This window comes from Danio rerio, chromosome 25 (assembly GCF_049306965.1).
Source record: "Danio rerio strain Tuebingen ecotype United States chromosome 25, GRCz12tu, whole genome shotgun sequence".
Classification (NCBI taxonomy): Eukaryota; Metazoa; Chordata; class Actinopteri; order Cypriniformes; family Danionidae; genus Danio; species Danio rerio.
Genome location: NC_133200.1, coordinates 2,726,917 through 2,747,476, shown reverse-complemented (window position 1 = coordinate 2,747,476; position 20,560 = coordinate 2,726,917). Strand labels below are relative to the sequence as shown.

The following is a 20,560-nucleotide window of genomic DNA, read 5'->3' as shown; positions in this document are numbered from 1 at the left end:
AGGTTCAAAGCTCAATTTCTGGATTTTACATTGAGTACAACAGCAAATTAAAGTGTGTCTGTGAGTGAATTTTGATCAGGACTGAGGTTGATTAACAGATTTATGCAAAAAATATATATAAAGAGATATTAATCTGATGCATTTTTACAGCAGTTTAATTAGTGGATGTTTTCATCCTAAGCATAACCAAGGGGTAGTACATTTGAACAGTGCAAAACGGGTTAAAGAAAGTTTATGTTGGGAAAAATATCTAAAATATTTAAATTTTTCATTAAATTATTATTGTATTATATATATTTTTTTTAATAGTGCAAATAAAAATCTTTTCTATCTGGGCCATTAGAAAAATTCCTTAGTGTTTAGCTCTTTTTGAGTCTAAACTTTTATACATAATGGTCTTAAAAATGACTTAAATTTAACTAGCAGCAACCTTGTGTATAACGTTCCAACAAGATATGGGTTGAAATCATTTAACTTTCCTTTAATAGACAGCAACATCATATAACCACACAACAAAAGCAACTTATCAAATATTTTAATCAGGCTCAGTTTGCAACCTCTTACAATTTGTTAAAATATTACAAAAAACATTTACAAAAAAAAAATAACCACTCAAACCTTGACCAAAAAAAAAACCTTTTTAATTTCAAAAAAAAAGAAAGAAAAACAAAACTTTGACATAAATAAGTTAGTTTTAAACTTCTCAGTGTTTTTACAAAGTTATGTACACAGGTACATTTCTCAAAAGTACACAAATACACAGGCAGTGTAAAAATCGCTCAATATTAATATTTACTTTATAAATACAGTTATGCATCACGTTTCACCACAGATTTGTCGAGTGTTTTAGATGCATATAATTGGTGGCACGACCCACTTTTGTGATGAAACAAACCCAAAATAAAAAAATTCAAAAATCAAGGGCCATCGAGTCAAACCAGAAAATATTCAGTAGAAGAAAAAAAAACTCACGCAAAAATTACAGATGATCAAGAAAACTTCTTACAGAAATAATTTAAGAGGGCGCGAGACGCTCCATGGAAGTGCCTGATAGTAATACTGGTCGATGCTACAAGGTTTGACCTCAGAGTTTGAGATTTTAACAATTAAAACAGACTGAGATGTTCACATCCAAAACAAAAACGGTGCTTTTTTATGTGTACCAAATATAAATTTACTACACAACCAATATGCAAATTAAATGCAACACAAACAATAATGAACAGCATTTTGGAAATAATCTACACACGGCAACAACGGTGGCTCTTCAAGTCAAACCAAAATCACACCTCCAAAAATAAAACAATATACTTTTTTTTTTTTAATCTTTCATTTTTACAACATAATACTAATTATGTGCTACATAAGGGAAAAAGGAAACAATGTATATACACAGGTAGTAAGAAAACAAAATATATGAGCAAAAAAGGAAATTCAACCTAATTGCACACTGCTACATTAACTGCTCTCAGAGGCAGTTGCTTTATTGTTGAGTGCCAGAAGTTTTTAGTGTTTCTGATTCAGTGCTTGAACACACTCGTAGAGTTGATATGTCTCTTTATTCCCCCTCCTCGCTCCTCTGTTTTTCAGACGCCCAAACAAAATATATAGAAAAATCAGCCACCAGGCACTGAGGTCATCGAAGCGACGACAATGACGACATCTTCAGGCCTGTCGGGAAACATTACAGAGAATTAGTAAGTGTTAAATGCAAGATATAAACACCACATAGAAAAAGATTACTTAGACATTTGGTTTTAAATGTAAAATTGACAGATATTTTAGAGTACATTAATCTTTTTTTAACTATAGTTAGAATTTTTGTTGCATGCTTCAGCATTTTTGGTTATTTTTTTTTTTTTAAAGGAGCCACTTAACTTTAAGTGAAAATACAGACCAAAAGAAAAGTTATTTCTTGGCACACTGTAAACAATACTGAATTCCACAAATTTCCGTCATATTGTCCCAAAACGTTACCTTAATTGTTTTTTTCTAAATTTAACTGGATTGAACATAAAACAATTAAGTTGTCCCTCAAAAAACCCTTAAGAATTGTGTTGTATCAACTCAAAAGAAGTCGTTTAAACAAAAGTAGCAAAAGTCATTTTTTGAGAGCAACTAGCCCAAATGAAACTTTCACAAATATATAATTGTATTTCTTGTTGTTTGTTTTATGTAGCATATAAACATTTACCTTGATTAACTACAATAATTCACAACAGATTGAACATTACATTTTTAAATACAAGATCTGGAATAATGGATTTTTTTCTAATTTAACAAACGCCAATATTCAACTTATAACTTCACAATTTTGTATTTAATCCGATGTAAAAACTGAGTAAACTCTCCAAAACAAAATAGGAAAATCTTGCTGCTTCAATGTTTTATGTTAAATTAAATTATCTTTAGTCATCTCAACTTACACCGATCAAATGTCAAGTTAAGTGTATATGAATAAATTTAACTAAAGCAATATAAACACACTGTCAGATTTCAGTGTATTTCAGCTTTACTCTGACATCTACAGACACAAGTTTTCATTGTAGTTTGAGTTTTTGTTGCGCGTTTTGCTTATTTTTGGGTTCACTTTTTTAAAGATGCAACTCTGTCTGTATTTTTTATTTTTATTTTAAGTGACGTTATTTCTTGGCAGCAAGCCCAAACTAAACTTTTAGAAATATTTCATTTTATTTTTTCTTGTTTTATTTAAAAGTAGCCTATAAACGTTTATCTTTGTTATATATAATAATTATATAACTAAAATAACTCACAACAGATTTTTTTTATTACACAAACTCCATTATTCAACTTATAACTTCACAATTTCAAATTTAATCCAATGTAAAACAGATTAAAATGAAATCTACAAAACTAAATAAACAAAAATCTTGCTGCCTGAACATTTTTAGTTAAATTAAATGAACCTCAGTCATCTCAACTTGCACCAATCAAATGTTAAGTTAAACATATAAATATATGCTTAACAAATTAACGCAATATTAAAAACATGTCACATTTTTACTGTATATCAGCATTTCCACACATTTCTTCAAATGTTATTGAATTAAAATGAGCTAAAAACAAGCCATTAAAAGTTATGCAACACTTTAAGGACACATTTAACTTAATAAATTAAATATGACAATCTAAAATACAAAAACTGAACTCTTGCGCAACACACTGAAATAATCTTTACATTCAGGCCTATTTATAGCTTCAAATATTTGATCAGTCCATTATTAATTTACTTCAGAATGATTATTACTTCATCTTAACTTCATTTTACACATACGTATAAACAAACAGCAATAAAACTGTTGACTCTTGCAGATAACTTCACTTCTGACTCGACTTCACCACAAACCAAACTAGCAGCACAACCCACCCAAAAAAAAAAAAAAAAAAACTGAATGAAACTACAGCAGGAAACAAAAACACTGGAAAAATGAGCTCACGAAACATTTGGAGTCCCACCAAAGCAAAACACTCCTCATTACTGATGTTATGACTTTATAAATGCGCCGTGACCGACTGTTATTTGCTCTCTGACATATCGATTTGGCTGCACATTTCCTCACATGACTAAACTGAGCACACAACAACCTGAAGTTACATCAGATTTACGGACACGACCTGCAATCAGACTCCAGGTGTTCGGTTTTACACCTCAAACCTGCACTTAAAGGATACTAGCGCGAACTTGTGATTATATATGCGCGGTTTCAGATGATAGTAGTCGAGTGGAGGTGTGAATGACACTCTGAAGTCCCTCGATAGTGAACACTGCTGACGTGTAAAATGTTTTTCACTCTGAAGGAAACTCGAGCTCTCGTAGTAAACGCACCATTTTAACCCTTTCACATTCACACACACGCACTCTCTTTAGGTTATTATACGGAAAAAGCCGGATGTTTTATATTTATATAACCGTTAAGTTGACGTTAGGGTACATTAATGTTAAATCGAGTAGTGTTTTTAAAGATTTTAGAACACATCCTTTCTTTTTTAGACATGTGCCCCTGTTATATAGAATCAATAAACAACTGTAAACTTTCTGTATAACACAATATTCAAGTATAAAATGTTGTGCTTACCTCATTGTGTTTATGTGGGTGTCGGACTCAATGGTTTTCTGGGTTTTTTGGGTTTTCTGGGCGTTCGGGTCACTTCATCCACACAGATGTGCGAGCGTTTGCTTTGACACGATGAGTCTGACATAATAAAAAAAAGTATTTAATTGTCAAACACTGGTTGAAAAGAACAAAAACACATGTAAATAGCTAAATAAATTATCGTTTTAAGGATTAAACTCCATTTTACTACAAAATACAACTACTTAAAAGTGCGTATGAAATGTATAATTTAGTTTTTGTACACTAAAAATAGTTACAACTCAAGTGGGTCAACTACACACAAACCCAACGCTTGTGTTTTAAGTGTAATTTAAATTTACCTGGAAAAACTTAACGCAACAGCTGGACTTGTCCATATTTGAGTTAACAAAAGTTAAAACAACTAATTTAAAATACAGCCATTTTAGTTTTGAAAGTAGTACATGTAGATTTAACGTATTAATTAAACGTAGTTCGTCACAAGCACAACGCAGTTGTTATGTAGGTTTGAAAAGCTTAAAACTAATAACGTTAAACACATTCCGAGATATAGAGCATAAGCCACATCATATACACCCATACACACGTAGGCTATAAATAAACCGTTTTCGGTTTGATTTAAAATGTCAACGGTCAACATTTTAAAGTTTTTAACGGTCAAAATTCAAAGCACATACCGAGACAGGAGCTTCTTTTCCTCGGCTCTCGGAGCGTTTCGGGCGTCTCCGCGCTTTGCTCCGTTACCCTACAGTCGTGATTCCCGTTAACATCCACGTTATTGTCGTTATTATTCCCAGAGGAGGAGATGTGAATATCGGAGCCCTTCCCCCGCTCCGATCGGCTGTAGAAACCGGGCACCGAGCGAATATCCAGCGCTTCCCACTGATATCTACCGTCGGCGCGCGGCGTGTGCGTGGAAAAGTCGAAGTTCCAGGCTTCAGCCGACGCGTCCTCCATCGTCCGGAGCTGCCGCTGGAAGTCCTTCTTCAGCTCTTCATGATCCACCGGCCCGAACAGGTTTCGACATGCCGACGGCTTCGGTTGGTCAGACAGTCGCGCCTCCATCCGCTCCAGCGTCGGGCTGCCATTAGACAAGCGAACATTGGACATTTTTGAGACGAAAACACAGCTGTTACAGAGCTACTCCAACGCGATCCACAACGACGGGCCGCATGAGCGAAAAAAACATCGACAAGACGATCATCAAAACAAAAGCAGCGTTCGCGATGGCCACTCCTGTCAACTGCGAGGCGTAGACGCGTAGTAAAAAAAAAGGGGGAAGAGAAATAACAAGGCGAGGCTTTTCGGTGCCCAATATGGCGATGAAGGGGGGAAAGAGGGCGAAAAAAACGCGTGATTGACACAAAGAGCTCTTTAAAGGACGAGGGGACGGCAGGGGATTGGAGCACCGGAGATCCGCCTTCTTTGAGCGCCCATCCCCCACTAGAACAGTACATCAACAAAACACCCTCGACGAGCCTCCGCCAAATGAGTCACTTTGTTTAGTGACTCGGTTCGGTAAACGATTCCTTTCACTCGCAGCAGTTATTGAGGTAAAGTTGGTTCTTGTTTACCACGCTACATTGGCTCTGAAATCGCATTTAGTATAACTTGAAAACAACATCATCACTATTTAATTGACTGTGAACAAAGTTGTACTTTGAGAGTCAGTAACTGCTAATATGATTTCCCCATTTAGAACTGGCAAATAATATTATTCTGAAATTATATTGTTAAAAAAGTCCAAATGTGCGAATATAAAGCCAAATGTATCTTAATTCAGCAGTTCCCTATGAAGCGACCGTGCACTTAGTAATAATGTCGAATTATTGACTTTGTATATAATTGCTGTTTTATTATATGTACTCCAAAACTGTTTAAATTACTCCCAAATAGTTTTACTACAATCGAGTGATTCGGGCATCTATTGTTCCGTTGATTCGTTTAAAAGATTCGGTTCATTCGTGACGTTTCATGTCTTGTTTTGTAACTGGCTTGTAAAAAAAAAAAAAAGTGGATCTTACGCAAACGCTTAAAACTCACTGTGAAATCGAAAGTAAAAGCTTGTGAGGCAATTTTAGCCATAAGTGCAGATTTCTGCTTTCGATATTAATCAATCAAGAGAATAGGCTAAATAAACATAATCAGTTGGTGTTTCATCAGTATTTTTTTTTCTTATATGAAAACAGTTTAAAACTTAGGCTACTGAACGTATTTGTTAACAGTAACTTGTTACAAATATGTCAAATGTTGTTTTTTACATTACTCTTTTAGGTCACTTCCCAAATGCTTAGTTTTTTTTTTACAGGCGAATGATTCACAACTGAACCATTTATAAGATTCAATTCAAACAAATGATTCTTTCGCTAGTCAATTGAACGTCAAGTTGTGGTTAAAAATGATTTCAACATTTTATGTAAATCCATAAAACAAGTAAAAACAAAAGGTGCCTCAAAGCTCTCCAAACTTTTCAGCTTATATGGACTGACCCCCCCTGAATGTATTGTCTTTTCCTTTGTATTATTTAAGGTTTATTTCTGTTATTAATATTATTATGTTGTACTATTTTGTTTATTATCTACTGCTTGGATATAATGTTATATATGTTTAACAATGGAAGGTAAAAATGCCTGTTTGTTATTTGAAGGTAAAAAAAAATAAAAATAAACACTGGCAAATCCCACCCATTCAATTAAAAACAAGTTGTGGTTCAATAAAAGAACAAATCTTTTGTAAATGCTCAATTTAAAGCAAACAATACTCATATCCTAAAAGACTGTTCTAAATATTTTGAAATTAATGAAGTTTTCTGTTCAAAACATTAGCAGAACTAATGACCAATAACAACATTAAATTAAAAAATAAGGCAGAAATAAAATCTAGTGTCTTAATTAAACTGTACAGCGAAACAAACTAAATCCTAACAAGTCGTGGTGTAACTGCTGTGCTTAAAAGAAAAAAAAACTTTTTTTAAATAAAAATTTATAATAATAATTTTAAAATCTATTTATTTTGCGTACATGTTGTCAAAATCTGCAAGTATGGCTTTCCCAATGATTCATGTCAACAAAACAAATTCTCTTAGCGAATGATTCACAGATACTGCTCGATTTGGTTTAACTGAATCATTTAAAAGATCTAGTTCATTCGCATTTTGTAACAGTGTAATTGAAAAAAGAAAATCACCACATAACCAAAACGAAAAGTAATAACTTTATCAGAAAACCATTATTTAAAAGAAATAAAAAAATACACAAATTTATGCTTAAACTATTAATGAAGCATAACGAAAAGACAATAAATATATAAATGACCTAAGCTAAATAAAAATCTCAATATTGTGCTTAACATAATACTTTAATAAAAACTATTTATTGAACGTTTTAAGAACTTTAGGACATTTTAAGTCTAACACATCCAATGTGAATAAATAAAGTAAATCAACACTTACATGTGGTAAAGATGCTTAATTTCATTACCTGTGATGTGTTGGTTAGCCTCTGGTTTCTCAAGATGAATGTCAGTTTTGACACTTAAAGACAGAAATGTGGAAGTAGCAGAGCTGGACACTCAGCTGAAATTGTTCCTAGAATTGAGCTGTAATTGGCAAAAACATTTCCAGGAACAGTTTCTCGATTAAACCTCACAATCATAATGACAAGAACTGAGTGTCGCTTCACATGAGGAGGACATGAGCTCATTTACAGTCAACCCAAAACGTTCTATATTTAGGAAAGCTCAGTAAACACTTGGATGGGTTTACCCTCAATTTAACTCCATAAAATGTGATGCAGTTTGGGGCTTTTGATTATTGATGGTTTTACAGATCAACGAAACCAGAGTATTTATGGATATCTAGATAATCCGATGGTTACATTTATTTATTTAGAATATTTATATAAATATGCGACTCAGTGGTTAGCACTGTCATCTCAGAGCAAGAAGGTCCCTGGTTCGAGTCCCGGCTGGGCCAGTTGGCGTGTGGAGTTAGCATGTTCTCCCTGTTGCACCTCCAGGTGCTTCGGTTTCCCCCACAGTTCAAACACATGTGCTGTAGGGGAATTGATTAACTAAATTGGCCGCAGTGTATGAGTGTGTGTGAATGGGTGTTTCCCAGTACTGGGTTGCAGCTGAAAGGGCATCTGCTGCATAAAACATATGCTGGAATAGTTGGTGGGTCATTCCGCTGTGACGACCCTTGATGAATAAAGGGACTACACCAAAGGAAAATGAATGAATTTATTTAAATATTTAACTTATAGAAATATTTATATTTATGCACTATTTATATAATTATTATTCACATTATTTTGTACAATATTACATATTTATATATCTTATATTCAAAACGTAATGAGAATTTAATTTAAAAAATATTATTATTAACAGGTTTAAGATGAAAAGCAGTTTAATTATCATTTTTTGTCTTCCATATGTGTTTAAGAACAAAAAAATAATAATTATATATAATAACAAAAACTAATAACACTTAATAAATAGTGTATTCTAATAACCTAAAATCCTTATTCTTTGCTATTGCTCTTCAATCCAGTCAAACAAAATCTCGTTTGAGCATTAATATCCCAACGTGTGCATCTGCAATTGTCTGATTGCAGGATTAGGGTTTTATTAAATATTAAAATATAAAGATATTACATATTATTGTTTTAAAATTCTTCATACAACGATGACCATGTTATTTTACATTTGATTCATTTTCAGTACTTGAACACTATCAGACTTCCCAGAAAACCATAAAGCACTGTTTGTTTATTTATTTTTGCTTGCAGTTTATTATAATTGATGCAGATGCACTGCATAGAAAAAGACTTGCTCATCCCTGTTCATTTAAATGAATGAAATATTTCCAAATAGAGCTGTTCAAATCATCTGCTGAAATTACATTCATATCGCAATATACAGTATATCGCAGCAAAACAAAACATTGTAATGTCTTTTAAATTGTGTAGCCCTATAAATATATATATATATATATATATATATATATATATATATATATATATATATATATATATATGTATGTATATGTTGTTTTTGGAATACATTAGTTAAGCTAAATGACAACTGAACATCATATTGTCCCATTTAAGTTGCAGTTGACGTCAAAATTAGTAGCCCCCCTGTTTATTTTTTTGCCCTAATTTCTGTTTAACAAAGAGATTTTTTCCAACACAGATTTTTTATAATCCTAATAGTTTTAATAACTCTTCTCTAATAACTGATTTATTTTATCTTTGCCATGATGACAGTAAATAATATTAGACTAGATATTCTTCAAGACACTTCTATACAGCTTAAAGTCACATTTAAAGGCTTCACTAGGTTAATTAGGTTAACTAGGCAGGTTAGGGTAATTAGGCAAGTTATTGTATAATGATGGTTTGTTCTGTAGACTATCGAAAAAAAAAATATAGCTTAAAAGGGCTAATACGGGGTTTCTGCAAGTTTCACAGAGTTAAATTTAAAACTTTAAGATATTTTTAAGAACATTATGAGTTAAATTTAGAATCGTAAAGGGCTAAAGGCTAAGGAATTCATCAAATGGTCCAGATGGAAAAGATTCTTATTTGCCATTTCAAAAAATATATATATAATTTAATACATTGTAAAATACAATAAAACACCAAATTTAACAAAGTAATATTTTAGATTTTATTTCTTAGCAAAATATTTAAAATATTGTGTAAAAACAAGCAAGCTCTACTTGTATTCATACACATTTATTCCAACATGAACTTTCTTTAAAAATAATAAATTAATTTAAAAACATAATAAACTAAATCTATGCACAACAATCTGTCCAGGACAGCAGTAAATACACGAAGAACTTTTAAACAAATGTTATTGTAATGAAAAGAAACCTTTATGATTAAACTTTTCAAATAAAAAGTTTCAAGTTTTTTTGAGATGGATTGTTGGTGATTGTATGGGTTTGGGCCAGATTGGATAGCAATACATGAACGAAAGAAAATTAAGAACTTAAGACCTACAACTTAACATTTCAGGATATTTAACACTTTTTAAGGCCTAAAATTTGGATTTTAAGATTTAAGACATTTAAAGACTTTTTAAGAGCCCACAGAAACCCTGTAATAATTTTGACCTTAAAATGATGTTTAAAAAATAAAAACTGCTTTTATTGTATCCGAAATAAAACAAATAAGACTTTCTCCAGAAGAAAAAGTATTATCAGACATACTGTGAAAATTTCCTTGCTCTGTTAAACATCATTTGGCAATTCTTAAACAAGAGAAAAAATTTAAAGGGCTGCTAATAATTCTGACTTCAACTGTATATGAAACATTAGCCACTTTAATGTGCTTTCCACATGTATAACATAACTTCAGTAAATTTAATTTAATTCCCAAAATTGTCATGAATCTCTAATGAATATTATATAATACTGCAACATATTCATGTCAGCTTCACTGGAACAAACCCAAACTTTTACATAACATACTTTAATTAAAGAGCGGAACAGAACCCAACAGTTTTCCAGTGCAATTAAACAATCGCGTTCACACATCAAAACGTGTAATTTGTGCACATAAAACAGGGCCAAGACTGTTCTCACGTCTTTGAAATCTTCCACACAGATGTATGTTGGTTTCTCAAGAGCACAATTGAGCTCGACATCTCGTTTCTGCAGCTTGTGATGAGCTGAGCCTGACCGACACTGACCTCTGCTGGGCACATTTGAATGACTTGGTGAATCCTGAGGAGTTTGAGAGGATGCTGTTTCTGTGTGCAGATGGTGTTAAATCACAAACTGAGCCACTTGAGGATGTGGAAGTTCTTCTTGCCGACACGGATCAGACTGAGTCCGTTTGAGAGGATTTGCTGACCAACAATAAGCACTTGCTCTGGGTTTTCGGCCCTCTGGTGGTTTATCCAGACACCGCCGTCCTTGATCATCTGATAGCTGTGCACAACAGGACAATAAATTCATTATTTTTGGCGAAAAAGGCACAGATGGAATGCAAAAAAATAAATAAATAAATAAAGTGCAGGTATTTTCCAGCTTATTTTATTATTATTTAATTTTATTTAAATAATAATAATATTTTATTATTTTAATATTATAACTATCATAAACTATGTTTTTTCCCCATAATTTTAGACACAAACACGGTACTACTTTGTGAAATATAAAAATTGTAATAAATTTTAATATTTTACAGTATATAGAAAATAATTGCATATTTTTAAATGAAACTAGTTTACAAACATTACATATATTTATCAATTATTTAAAAAATTGTTTTAAATTTTTAATTAATTTATTTACTAAATTTATTTTATAAAAAGTAATATATAAATTATATAAAATGTATTTAAATATTTGTATTTTTTATATAAAACCATTTAAATATTGTTAAATATAATTAAATTTTACATTACATGCTTTTTTTTACAAGACTTAAAATTTAAAAATGCTTTACATTTAAAATGTTTAACACTTGTTACATTTTAATAACTACAATATTTATAATAAGTGCATTTTGTATTAATTTTTATACTTTTTGAAACAATTGTCGTTTTAAACCTGCAATATATTTTTTCAAATAACAGTGATGAGTTTTTACTTGAGTTTTATTTTGTTGTTTGTTTATTTTTTGTGCATTTTACATACAATTCTAATCATTTTAATTTCAATAACAAACTATATATTATGTAATTACAAACTTTTGTTTTGTATGCAAACATGAATCGTTAAACAGCACTAGTGCCAACAGAATAAAACATAACAATGTACAAAATCTTCCAACAGAATCTGATGGATCATTCCACAAGCACGCACCCGCGGGGTCCGTCAGGAATAGCTCGTGCTCGTCTGCAGGCGTCCAGAACCGTCGTTCCTGGTTCAAGGAAAAACTCATGGAATGGAGCCTCTCGGAAAATCTCCTGCAGTTCAGTGTCACTCATCTGCTCCAGAGCCTCAATACTGCTGTGATATAGAGCTGTCGTGCACCTACACACACACATATACATATATAATACAGGGGGGCTAATAATTCTGACTTTAACTGTGTGTGTGTGTGTGTATGTATATATATATATATATATATATATATATATATATATATATATATATATATATATATATATATATATATAAATAAATAAATACATCGCTTACTACTTGAGTATATACTATATTTGAATTTACACGGCCATTAGAAAAGTGTGCTCTATATTTTAGGGGTGTAAAGGATCATGGTTGATCCATGATTCGTATAAATCACAACCCATGGTTCGGAACAAACGTGACCTGCGGATTAATACTTTTTTTTGCTTTACTAAATTTGTAACGATCACAGAGAGATCGCCTCTTGCATCATTCAAATCACATGTATAAAAGTATTTCCTGTAAAATATAATGATGACGGTAGAAGTTGTGGTGGGTTTTTCGCGAAGTGGTGTATTTCCTAGGGTTAAAGGTGTTTTTTGTCACTACTAGTTTAGCCTGCATAAATGCATTCAGTATAAGCTGCACGATTAATCATTACAAGATCGGGATCTCAACACCCACGCAACATATTTGATAAATTAGATATGCATAGGATTATTAATTCTTCAAATCGCTGCATGTAAATCTGTGTTTGAGAAATGCAAAAATCAAGAAAGAGATTTAGTCTTGAGTTGTTTGAGAAAGTTATGAAGTTACGAACAGTCAAATAACACAGAAGAACTGGGAGAACAGCTTAGATAAAACATCTGATGTTTATGGTAAAGATTAAAATCACCGTCATATGCATTTAACTTGACACTCAAAAATGAAAGTTGTAGGCAACAATTACATTACTTCACCAATAGGTGGTGACAAACAGCCACTGAATAATTCTTCAAAAATGATCATCTAGCTATGAAACATGAAGATTTATTAATGAATAACTGAATCATTTATTGAAAATGAAACTAAAAGTAAATATGTACAAATTATAATGTTATATTTCTACATTTAGCGTTATCAGCAACAGTAGTAGTAGCAGTGAATTTTTCACAGCACTCAATATTTTAGTTTATTTTTATTCAGCTGATTATTTCCTCATTTTATTTTAATTAAATTACGGGTTCTAAGTTTTGTTTGTTAAAACCAAAAGTGTCTCGAAGTAATGTTTTTGTAATAAATGGAAAGCAAATTAAATTTGTTGCTGATCTAAAAAAATGGACCGATCCGTGACTAAAAAACCATAACGTGATCCAAACCGTGAGATTTGTGATCCGTTACACCACTACTATATATGCGAGTAGTATGAATGAAATCAAGACGTAGTACATGCTCTGTAGTACATCCAATCTCACGGATGTACACAGCAGCATATGTGTCAGCATAGTGGCAGATTCAAAAAGAAGACTTAACATCCTATATGCTAATGAGGGAGAGATGGTCACAAGTGGGCGGGGCTTTCCCCTCTGATGACATGTGCAAAGAGAAAACGTCAAAGTGTTTCTGCAGACTGTTTTTATCAAGTCTGATTATAAACAATACAATTAATATCATTAGAAGCTGCTTATATTCACACACAACTGTGTTTAACCCCTTAAAAAAGATTTTTGCATAATAGGTGCCCTTTAATATTTGGTAGAAGCTCAGATCAACTTCAATCATCACTTTCTTGCCTTTTAGCGCTTTCTAAGCCGTCTTTGCCGTGGACCAGTTTGGTGACTTCCGCAGCCAGGCGTTTGTGTGCGATCCTCTTTCCCGGGTCTTTTCTCTGCTGCTCCATCAGGTTCTCCACCTCAGACAGAGAGAGGAAGGTGAAGAGCTTCAGGTACCTGCACGAGAGAAAGAAACAAAAAACCCTTCTGTCACTGTACAACTAATGCTTTCATCCTGCACTGATTCATTAAGGCAATCAAAAATTATTTGTAAAGGTTCATTTTCAAGCAGACCATTCTCTTAGAACTATTCTGAAAATGCTAAAAATAAATATGAAATCATATAAAGTAAAGTAAATCGGCATCTTAGAATAATTTCTAAAGGATCGTGTGACTCTGAGGACTGCAGTAACGATGCAGAGAAACTCAGGTTTTAATTGCAGGTAAAAACGACGTTATAAACTCTCATGTAAAACGATTATACTAAATTATAATATTTCATCATTTCACTGTAATTGTAATCATATAAAAGTAGTCATCCTGATTAAATTAAAGAGCACCCCTTTTTCAGATTTAATACAAGTCTTTTGCGTCTCTAGAATGTGTCTGTAAAGTTTCAGCTCAAAACACCCATCAGATTTTTCATGATACCTTTTACAAGATGCTGTTATATACGTATTTCCACCAGGGGGTGGTTTTGCCGTACTGCGCCTTTAAGACGAGTCCACCCCACCTACTGTTTCTACCTACCTTCCCGCATGCTTTAATCTCCTCCCTCAGCTGCGTCAGACAACAGACAGACTTAAAAGAAGGTCTCACGTAGCGTTTGTGAGAAATACTACAGTAAAGCTGTACTAATCAGTAGTTGTTGTGAAGTTGCATTGATGAGTCACACGCAATATCGTTACAAAGTTCGCGCGCACACGCACACTAATACACACGGACACTGCAGCTGACACACACACACACACAGACAGGCAGGCTGGCAGACAGACAGAGCGCACTTAGCTTTGCACTGTTTTTGCACTCAGATGTGACAGGATACAGGCTAATCTCCACTGCTGTGTGGATATCTGTTATGTTAATGTAAAAAATAAACCTGATTTAACGTCTACAAACCGGGAATGAAGCGTCTTCCTTTATAATTGTTCAGACACGCGGCTGTGTTGATGAAGTAAAGCTGAAGTAAATCGCTGTAATTCATTACACACATGCACTTTTTTTTTTTTTTTTAAACACTTAAAACTTGTAAAACTCACTCTTAATCACATTTGATGATGATTGCTAATCCTAGCGAACAGAACAGACCTTTTATTCCTGGTTGCTTAGCGTATGTCTGGTCTTTTTGACATATACACGTGACTACCGGGACATGTTAATGCACGCAGCTGTCAATCAATTCGGTGGGCGGGGGGACCGCACTCCTACGTAAAGTTGCGGTCGGTCTGAAAACCGCTCCAATTGGTCCACCGTTTTTATGTTGTTAAATTGAAAAAAAAAGGACTGTGTGTGTTTATATCAACCCAAATATTACGGTCTATACACTATATATACACACATGTTTGTCCAAATAGCTTGAAAAGTAGATTTTTCACCATAGGTGCCCTTTAATGCTTAGATAATTTAAAATGCCATACATTTATAATACTTTGTTTTATTACATATGATTATAGGTTGAGTAGTAATAATAATGGTCATTATTTTGATGGCTATAGTACTCATGGTTTTACTTAAAATAAGTTACATTATTTTAATTTTAAGCTCTATGCATGCATGCTCTGGGTCTTTCTTCTTCTCTAATAAATGAGTTGCGCCTCAGAAGACAAAGACGAAATGCAGTGCAGTGGCTTTTGCAGGCGTGAGACGCTCTTTGGGAGCGCATACAGATGCTCAAGACAGTGAGGAATACGAGGTAATAATAAAAATAGAATAATAATATTACTGAAGCATGACGGACTGACAACTGAGGCCTTTTACAATCAGCAGAACAACATTTCAGATGTTTTACAACGTGAAGCTGGAAACATGGAGAGCGGCAAACCAACATTAATGACGCAAAGACCCTCACACACATTATATCATCACACGATCTCCTAAAACTAAGTCACATCACTTTACTGAAGCACATGCTTGAATTTCTTCAGTAAATGTGTTTCCATTGAGTTCATGCACATTATGTTTTATCGGATAAAATGTTTATCCCACTCAGAAAATGTAAGCACATCTAGGCGTTTCCACTAAGCGTTTTTATGCAATACTCCAAAATAAGTGTATGAAAACAAAGCTGGTGGTTTATTTTTGTGCTGGTGTCCAGTAGACTCCTCCTGACGTCATGCGGTGTGACTGCGGACTCACCGCTCCACGCTGTTATCAGGCAGACGGAGGAAGTACTGGTAGAACTCAAAGGGTGATGTTTTATCTCGGTTCAGCCAGACGGCGTTGCCTGCCGTCTTCCCCAGTTTATCACCCATAGAGGTGGTGACGAGAGGAACCGTGAGGCCGTAAACCTCCTCTCCAGTCTTTCTGCACAACAACAAAAGAACAGAGCTCAATAGTGCATTCACATACGGGGGTTACAATCATCAATGCAGTCAAAGTGAAAGTAATCAATCAAATAATCAATCGTCCGTCCGTCTATCTTGATCAAGTCCAACAATTTTTATACCTCTGGCAAATTCTGACTTAAAGAGCCCATATTATACATGAAATAGGGTCATATCTTGGTTGTAAGGGTCTCCAACAACAGTTTAATATGCATGCAAGGTCAAAAAACACTTTCATGGTCTTATAATCTGCATTTATTTTTACCTAATTATCCCAGCGACTCCTGTATGAATCGTCCAGTGATTCATTTGTTCCCAAACCCCTCCTTAGCGCGGAGCTAATCTGCGCTGATTGGACCGATGACAGTCTGTCGCGATTGGTCGACTGCCTTCAGTCAGAGAGGGAAATGGCCAATAGCTAATCAGCAATTTAAAAAGTAATCACAGTTCATACACGCTCGATAGTGCAGACGTGGATTTTAGCTGCCACACTATGGCGAGTGGATAGTGCCACGGATAACCGAACGAAGGAGACAGTCGTGTACTCGCCATACCACACACACACAAAAACACACACACACCTCCGGATGACAACGCTCCCGCTTCCGCCCGCACCCGCCAGGTTTTAGCCTGAGAACCCGCTCCGTTTTCTGCCCGCCGCGCCCGGTCCCGCTAGAGCGGAGAACACAACCAAAAATCACCCAGCTATACAGTCCAGACAGCCAAGCTGTCAGTATAAACACACACACAGCACAAAGCTCGTTCGTTCGCTCGCTCTCTCTCTCTCTCTCTCTCTCTCTCACATACGCGCGCGTGCGCACTAACACACACACAAGCACCACGCAGACTCTCTCTTTCTAATTCGCATAGCAATATCCGTGATATTGCTAGACAGCCCGCTCCCGTCCCAAATTAAACCCGTTACCGACCGCTCCCGCGATTTATTCGGAAATTTATTCCCGCGGCTGTCCCCGCGCCAGATTTCTGCGGCGCGGGAATAAATTTCCGAATAAATCGCGGGAGCAGAACTCTAGCACGGAGCTCCATAAACAAACAGCACGCGTCGCGTTTTTAACGTGACTTTGCACGCGATAAGATAAAATATCCAGTTAACCTGATACAGTACACGCGGTTACAAGTAACAAATCACAACTAAATACATTTGCAAGCTCGAGTCAACGAGGCAACAACTTTAACCGCACGTACTTACACTTGAGAAATGGAAGAAACCCATCCTGATGTCCATCAGTAAGTTACTGATCCTTCCTTTAACAAACGCAGATGAAGTATTCTTTGTAGCATGTAGTTTCCAGAAGTTTCCAGTAGTTTCCAACTGCTTGGCTATAATGCTGAGGTTTCATCTTTGGGTAGAGACTCAATATATCCATCTGCAATGTGACTTCAATCGACCGGCATGTTTGTGTGCGTGTGTTTGTGGGTGTGTGTGTGTGTGTGTCTGGGTTACTGCGTCAGAGGGCGTGGCCTCAGGTTTGAAATCTCCCGGGTTTGCGCGTGCACGTGAAAAACTTTGTTTCGTTCGTACGTCATGGCGAAACACCTAATGACTCGGTATCAAGGCGACTCGTTTGAAGCACTATGAATCGACTCTTTTATAGATGAATCAACAGTTTTAAACACTGTATTCTTACAGATTTAAGCCTTAGCTGGATACTTCACTTCACTTAGAGCTGTGTTACACACTACATGGAGGGGAATTTTCAAAAACCCATAATATGGGCTCTTTAATGTTTTTTGTTAAAATGTAAACAAAAGCTGAGAAATATATATTTTTCCAACAATGAGGCCTCTTATGCGTCATCTTATTATATTTCGGGAGAAGCCTGTGTCATTTTAGGTCACAAATAAAATTGCTGGTTAAAAAAATAATAATAATTGGGCTTGACTATGCACACACGCACACGCACACACGCACACACACACACACACACACACACACACACACAGTTGAAGTCAGAATTATCCCCCCCCTTAGATTTTTTTTCTCTTTTTAAATATTTCCCAAATGATGTTTAACAGAGCAAGGAAATTTTCACAGTATGTCTGATAATATTTTTTCTACTTATTTGTTTTATTTTGGCTCGAATAAAAGCTGTTTTGAATTTTTTAAGAACCATTTTAAGGAAAAAATTATTAGCCCCTTTAAGCTATATTTTTTTCGATAGTCTACAGAACAAACCATCGTTATACAATAACTTGCCTAATTACCCTAACTTTACCCTAATTAACCTAGTGAAGCCTTTAAATGTCTCTTTAAGCTGTATAGAAGTGTCTTGAAGAATATCTAGTCTAATATTATTTACTGTCATCATGACAAAGAGAAAATAAATCAGTTATTAGAAATGAGTTATTAACACTATTATGATTAGAAATGTGCTGAAATAATTTCTGCGTTAAACAGAAATTGGGGAAATATATATGAGAATGTTTAATTTAAAGTAAAAATGGAGCGAAACAATGACCTATACATTTCATTTGTTATCATGATTTACAGATAACACCAATTTAAAATATTGATTGTAATTGGCCATACAGTGAAAAAAAACACTTGTCATTGTCATATTTAGATAATTTGATGACATTACAAAATGTTTATTATTAGTCATTTAAAATGTATTGCTGTGTATTCATATAGCACTAAATATAAAACATTTTAAAAAACGGCTTCTATTTTTTTTTGTTGCTATTTCTGCACAGAATTGTGTTTAAAATAAATCTGCTGATTAATTTTGAGAGTTTCTTAACTAAAATCTTTAATCAACACTCCACTTGTTTTGAAAATAGGCTCATTTTACAGCTCTCCTAGAGTCAACAGTTGAGCTTTACCATTGTTTAATTCATTCTTCCAATCTCCGGGTCAGGCAGGAGCACTTTCAGCTTAGCATAGATTATGAATTCAGATTAGACCATTAGAATCTTGCTAAAAATGACCAAAGAGTTTAGATCAGTGGTTCTCAACTGTGGTACGTGTACCACTAGTGGTACGCAGGCTTCCTTCTAGTGGTACGTGGAGGAATGAAATACATCATGTACATGCTACATATATTTCTAAACGTATCAAAAATGATGTATATAATGTGCCATATATGACATATAGCCTATATTTCTGGGGTAATCTGCCACGTTTTTTTACTGTGCAGAGTTGTAGCTGCTCTACTGGGCCTACTACGCTACTGTATTTCAATACTGCTCATTTTGGTGGTACTTGGAGAGACAATTTTTTTCTAAGGTGGTACTTGAAGAAAAAATTTTGAGAACCACTGGTTTAGATAATTTTCCTATTAAAAGCTTGACTCTTCTGTAGCTCCATTGTGCACTAAAAGACCAATAGAAATGAAAAGTTGCTATTTCCTAGGTTGAGATTACTAGGAACTGTACATTCATTCTGGTGTAGGGTTTATTGCTGGGGACTACTTTTAGGCGCTGCATGATATCTTTCCGCCTGCTGCAGCAAAATCCCTTGATTACATTTCATTACATAACATTCAACTGAATCTATGAGTGAATTGAAAGTAAGAGCATGTCAGTAAATCTGTAAACAGGCTCATAAATGCATGTATTGCACTCATGTTACTGATCATTTTACTAATAAATCATTGCATGGACCGATTTATAGTTATTATTATCAAAAGTCTAGTTTACAGTGGGCAGAATGTTTCCCTCTATTAGGGCTGCAACTAACGATTATTTTAATAATCGATTAATCTGTCGATTATTTTTTGATTAATCGGATTAAAAAAAAAACAAGAAAAGCCTTAATTTCCAACCCTTTATTCAAAAAAGCTCATCCCTGAGCTGTTATAATAATAATAATAATAATATTAATAAACTGTTTTCAATCCAAATATCTAAATGTTTTGAAATTAAGATACATACTAGACACATGAAATAGCTTAAGAAATCACTTAACCTCAGAATTAAGTGATTGTTTGCTTAAAACAAGCAAAATTATTTGCCAATGGGGTAAGAAAAATGATCTTAATAAGATATAATCTCAAACAGCATCACTTCGTTTTCTCATGCCATTTTTCTTGTCTGGTCTTGACGAAGATTTTTTAGATATTTGAACTGGAAACGAGAGAAAATGACTAAGAAAGAAAAGTTTTCTGCAGTGCAGCTATACATGAAAACAGATGGAAAAATGAAGGATCCAAAAATGTTATCAACTACCTGACTACTTCCAATTCACATAAACGTGTAAGTGATCTTGATTTATACCGTGAGATGGACGTCTCCATGTTTACTTGCGGCCGCTGCCTC

General features: G+C 34.2%; 2 protein-coding genes and 1 long non-coding RNA gene across 8 annotated transcripts in view; 1 reads left to right on the top strand and 2 right to left on the bottom strand.

Annotated features, from left to right (window-relative positions):
• LOC137489310 (uncharacterized) overlaps positions 1–12,028 on the top strand; it is a 24,094-nt gene extending 12,066 nt beyond the window's left edge. Inside the window, exons 3-5 of one of the 5 annotated variants that reach the window (XR_012400140.1) lie at positions 1,591–1,697; positions 10,888–11,146; positions 11,908–12,028. This is a non-coding gene — a long non-coding RNA (uncharacterized lncRNA). Of the gene's footprint in view, positions 1–1,590; positions 1,698–4,985; positions 5,669–10,732; positions 11,147–11,907 lie in introns of those variants that run through there. The other 4 variants (XR_012400138.1, XR_012400142.1, XR_012400139.1 and 1 more) reach the window with 4 other exon arrangements.
• Positions 521–5,325, bottom strand: cdkn1bb (cyclin dependent kinase inhibitor 1Bb). Its single transcript, NM_212792.2, is given in 3 exon segments — positions 521–1,671; positions 4,098–4,214; positions 4,793–5,325. Coding segments are annotated over 2 exon segments (540 nt in total). The 5' UTR covers positions 5,226–5,325; the 3' UTR covers positions 521–1,671; positions 4,098–4,107.
• The window catches only part of yars2 (tyrosyl-tRNA synthetase 2, mitochondrial), a 15,523-nt gene continuing 5,302 nt past the window's right edge, over positions 10,340–20,560 (bottom strand). Inside the window, exons 3-6 of one of the 2 annotated variants that reach the window (XM_073942099.1) lie at positions 16,095–16,262; positions 13,761–13,916; positions 11,938–12,108; positions 10,340–11,058 (exon numbers count right to left, since the gene is read on the bottom strand). In XM_073942099.1, coding sequence (XP_073798200.1) covers positions 10,899–11,058; positions 11,938–12,108; positions 13,761–13,916; positions 16,095–16,262 — 655 coding nt within the window. In that variant the 3' untranslated portion in view covers positions 10,340–10,898. The remainder of the gene's footprint in view (positions 11,059–11,937; positions 12,109–13,760; positions 13,917–16,094; positions 16,263–20,560) is intronic. The other variant, NM_001143920.1, reaches the window with a different exon arrangement.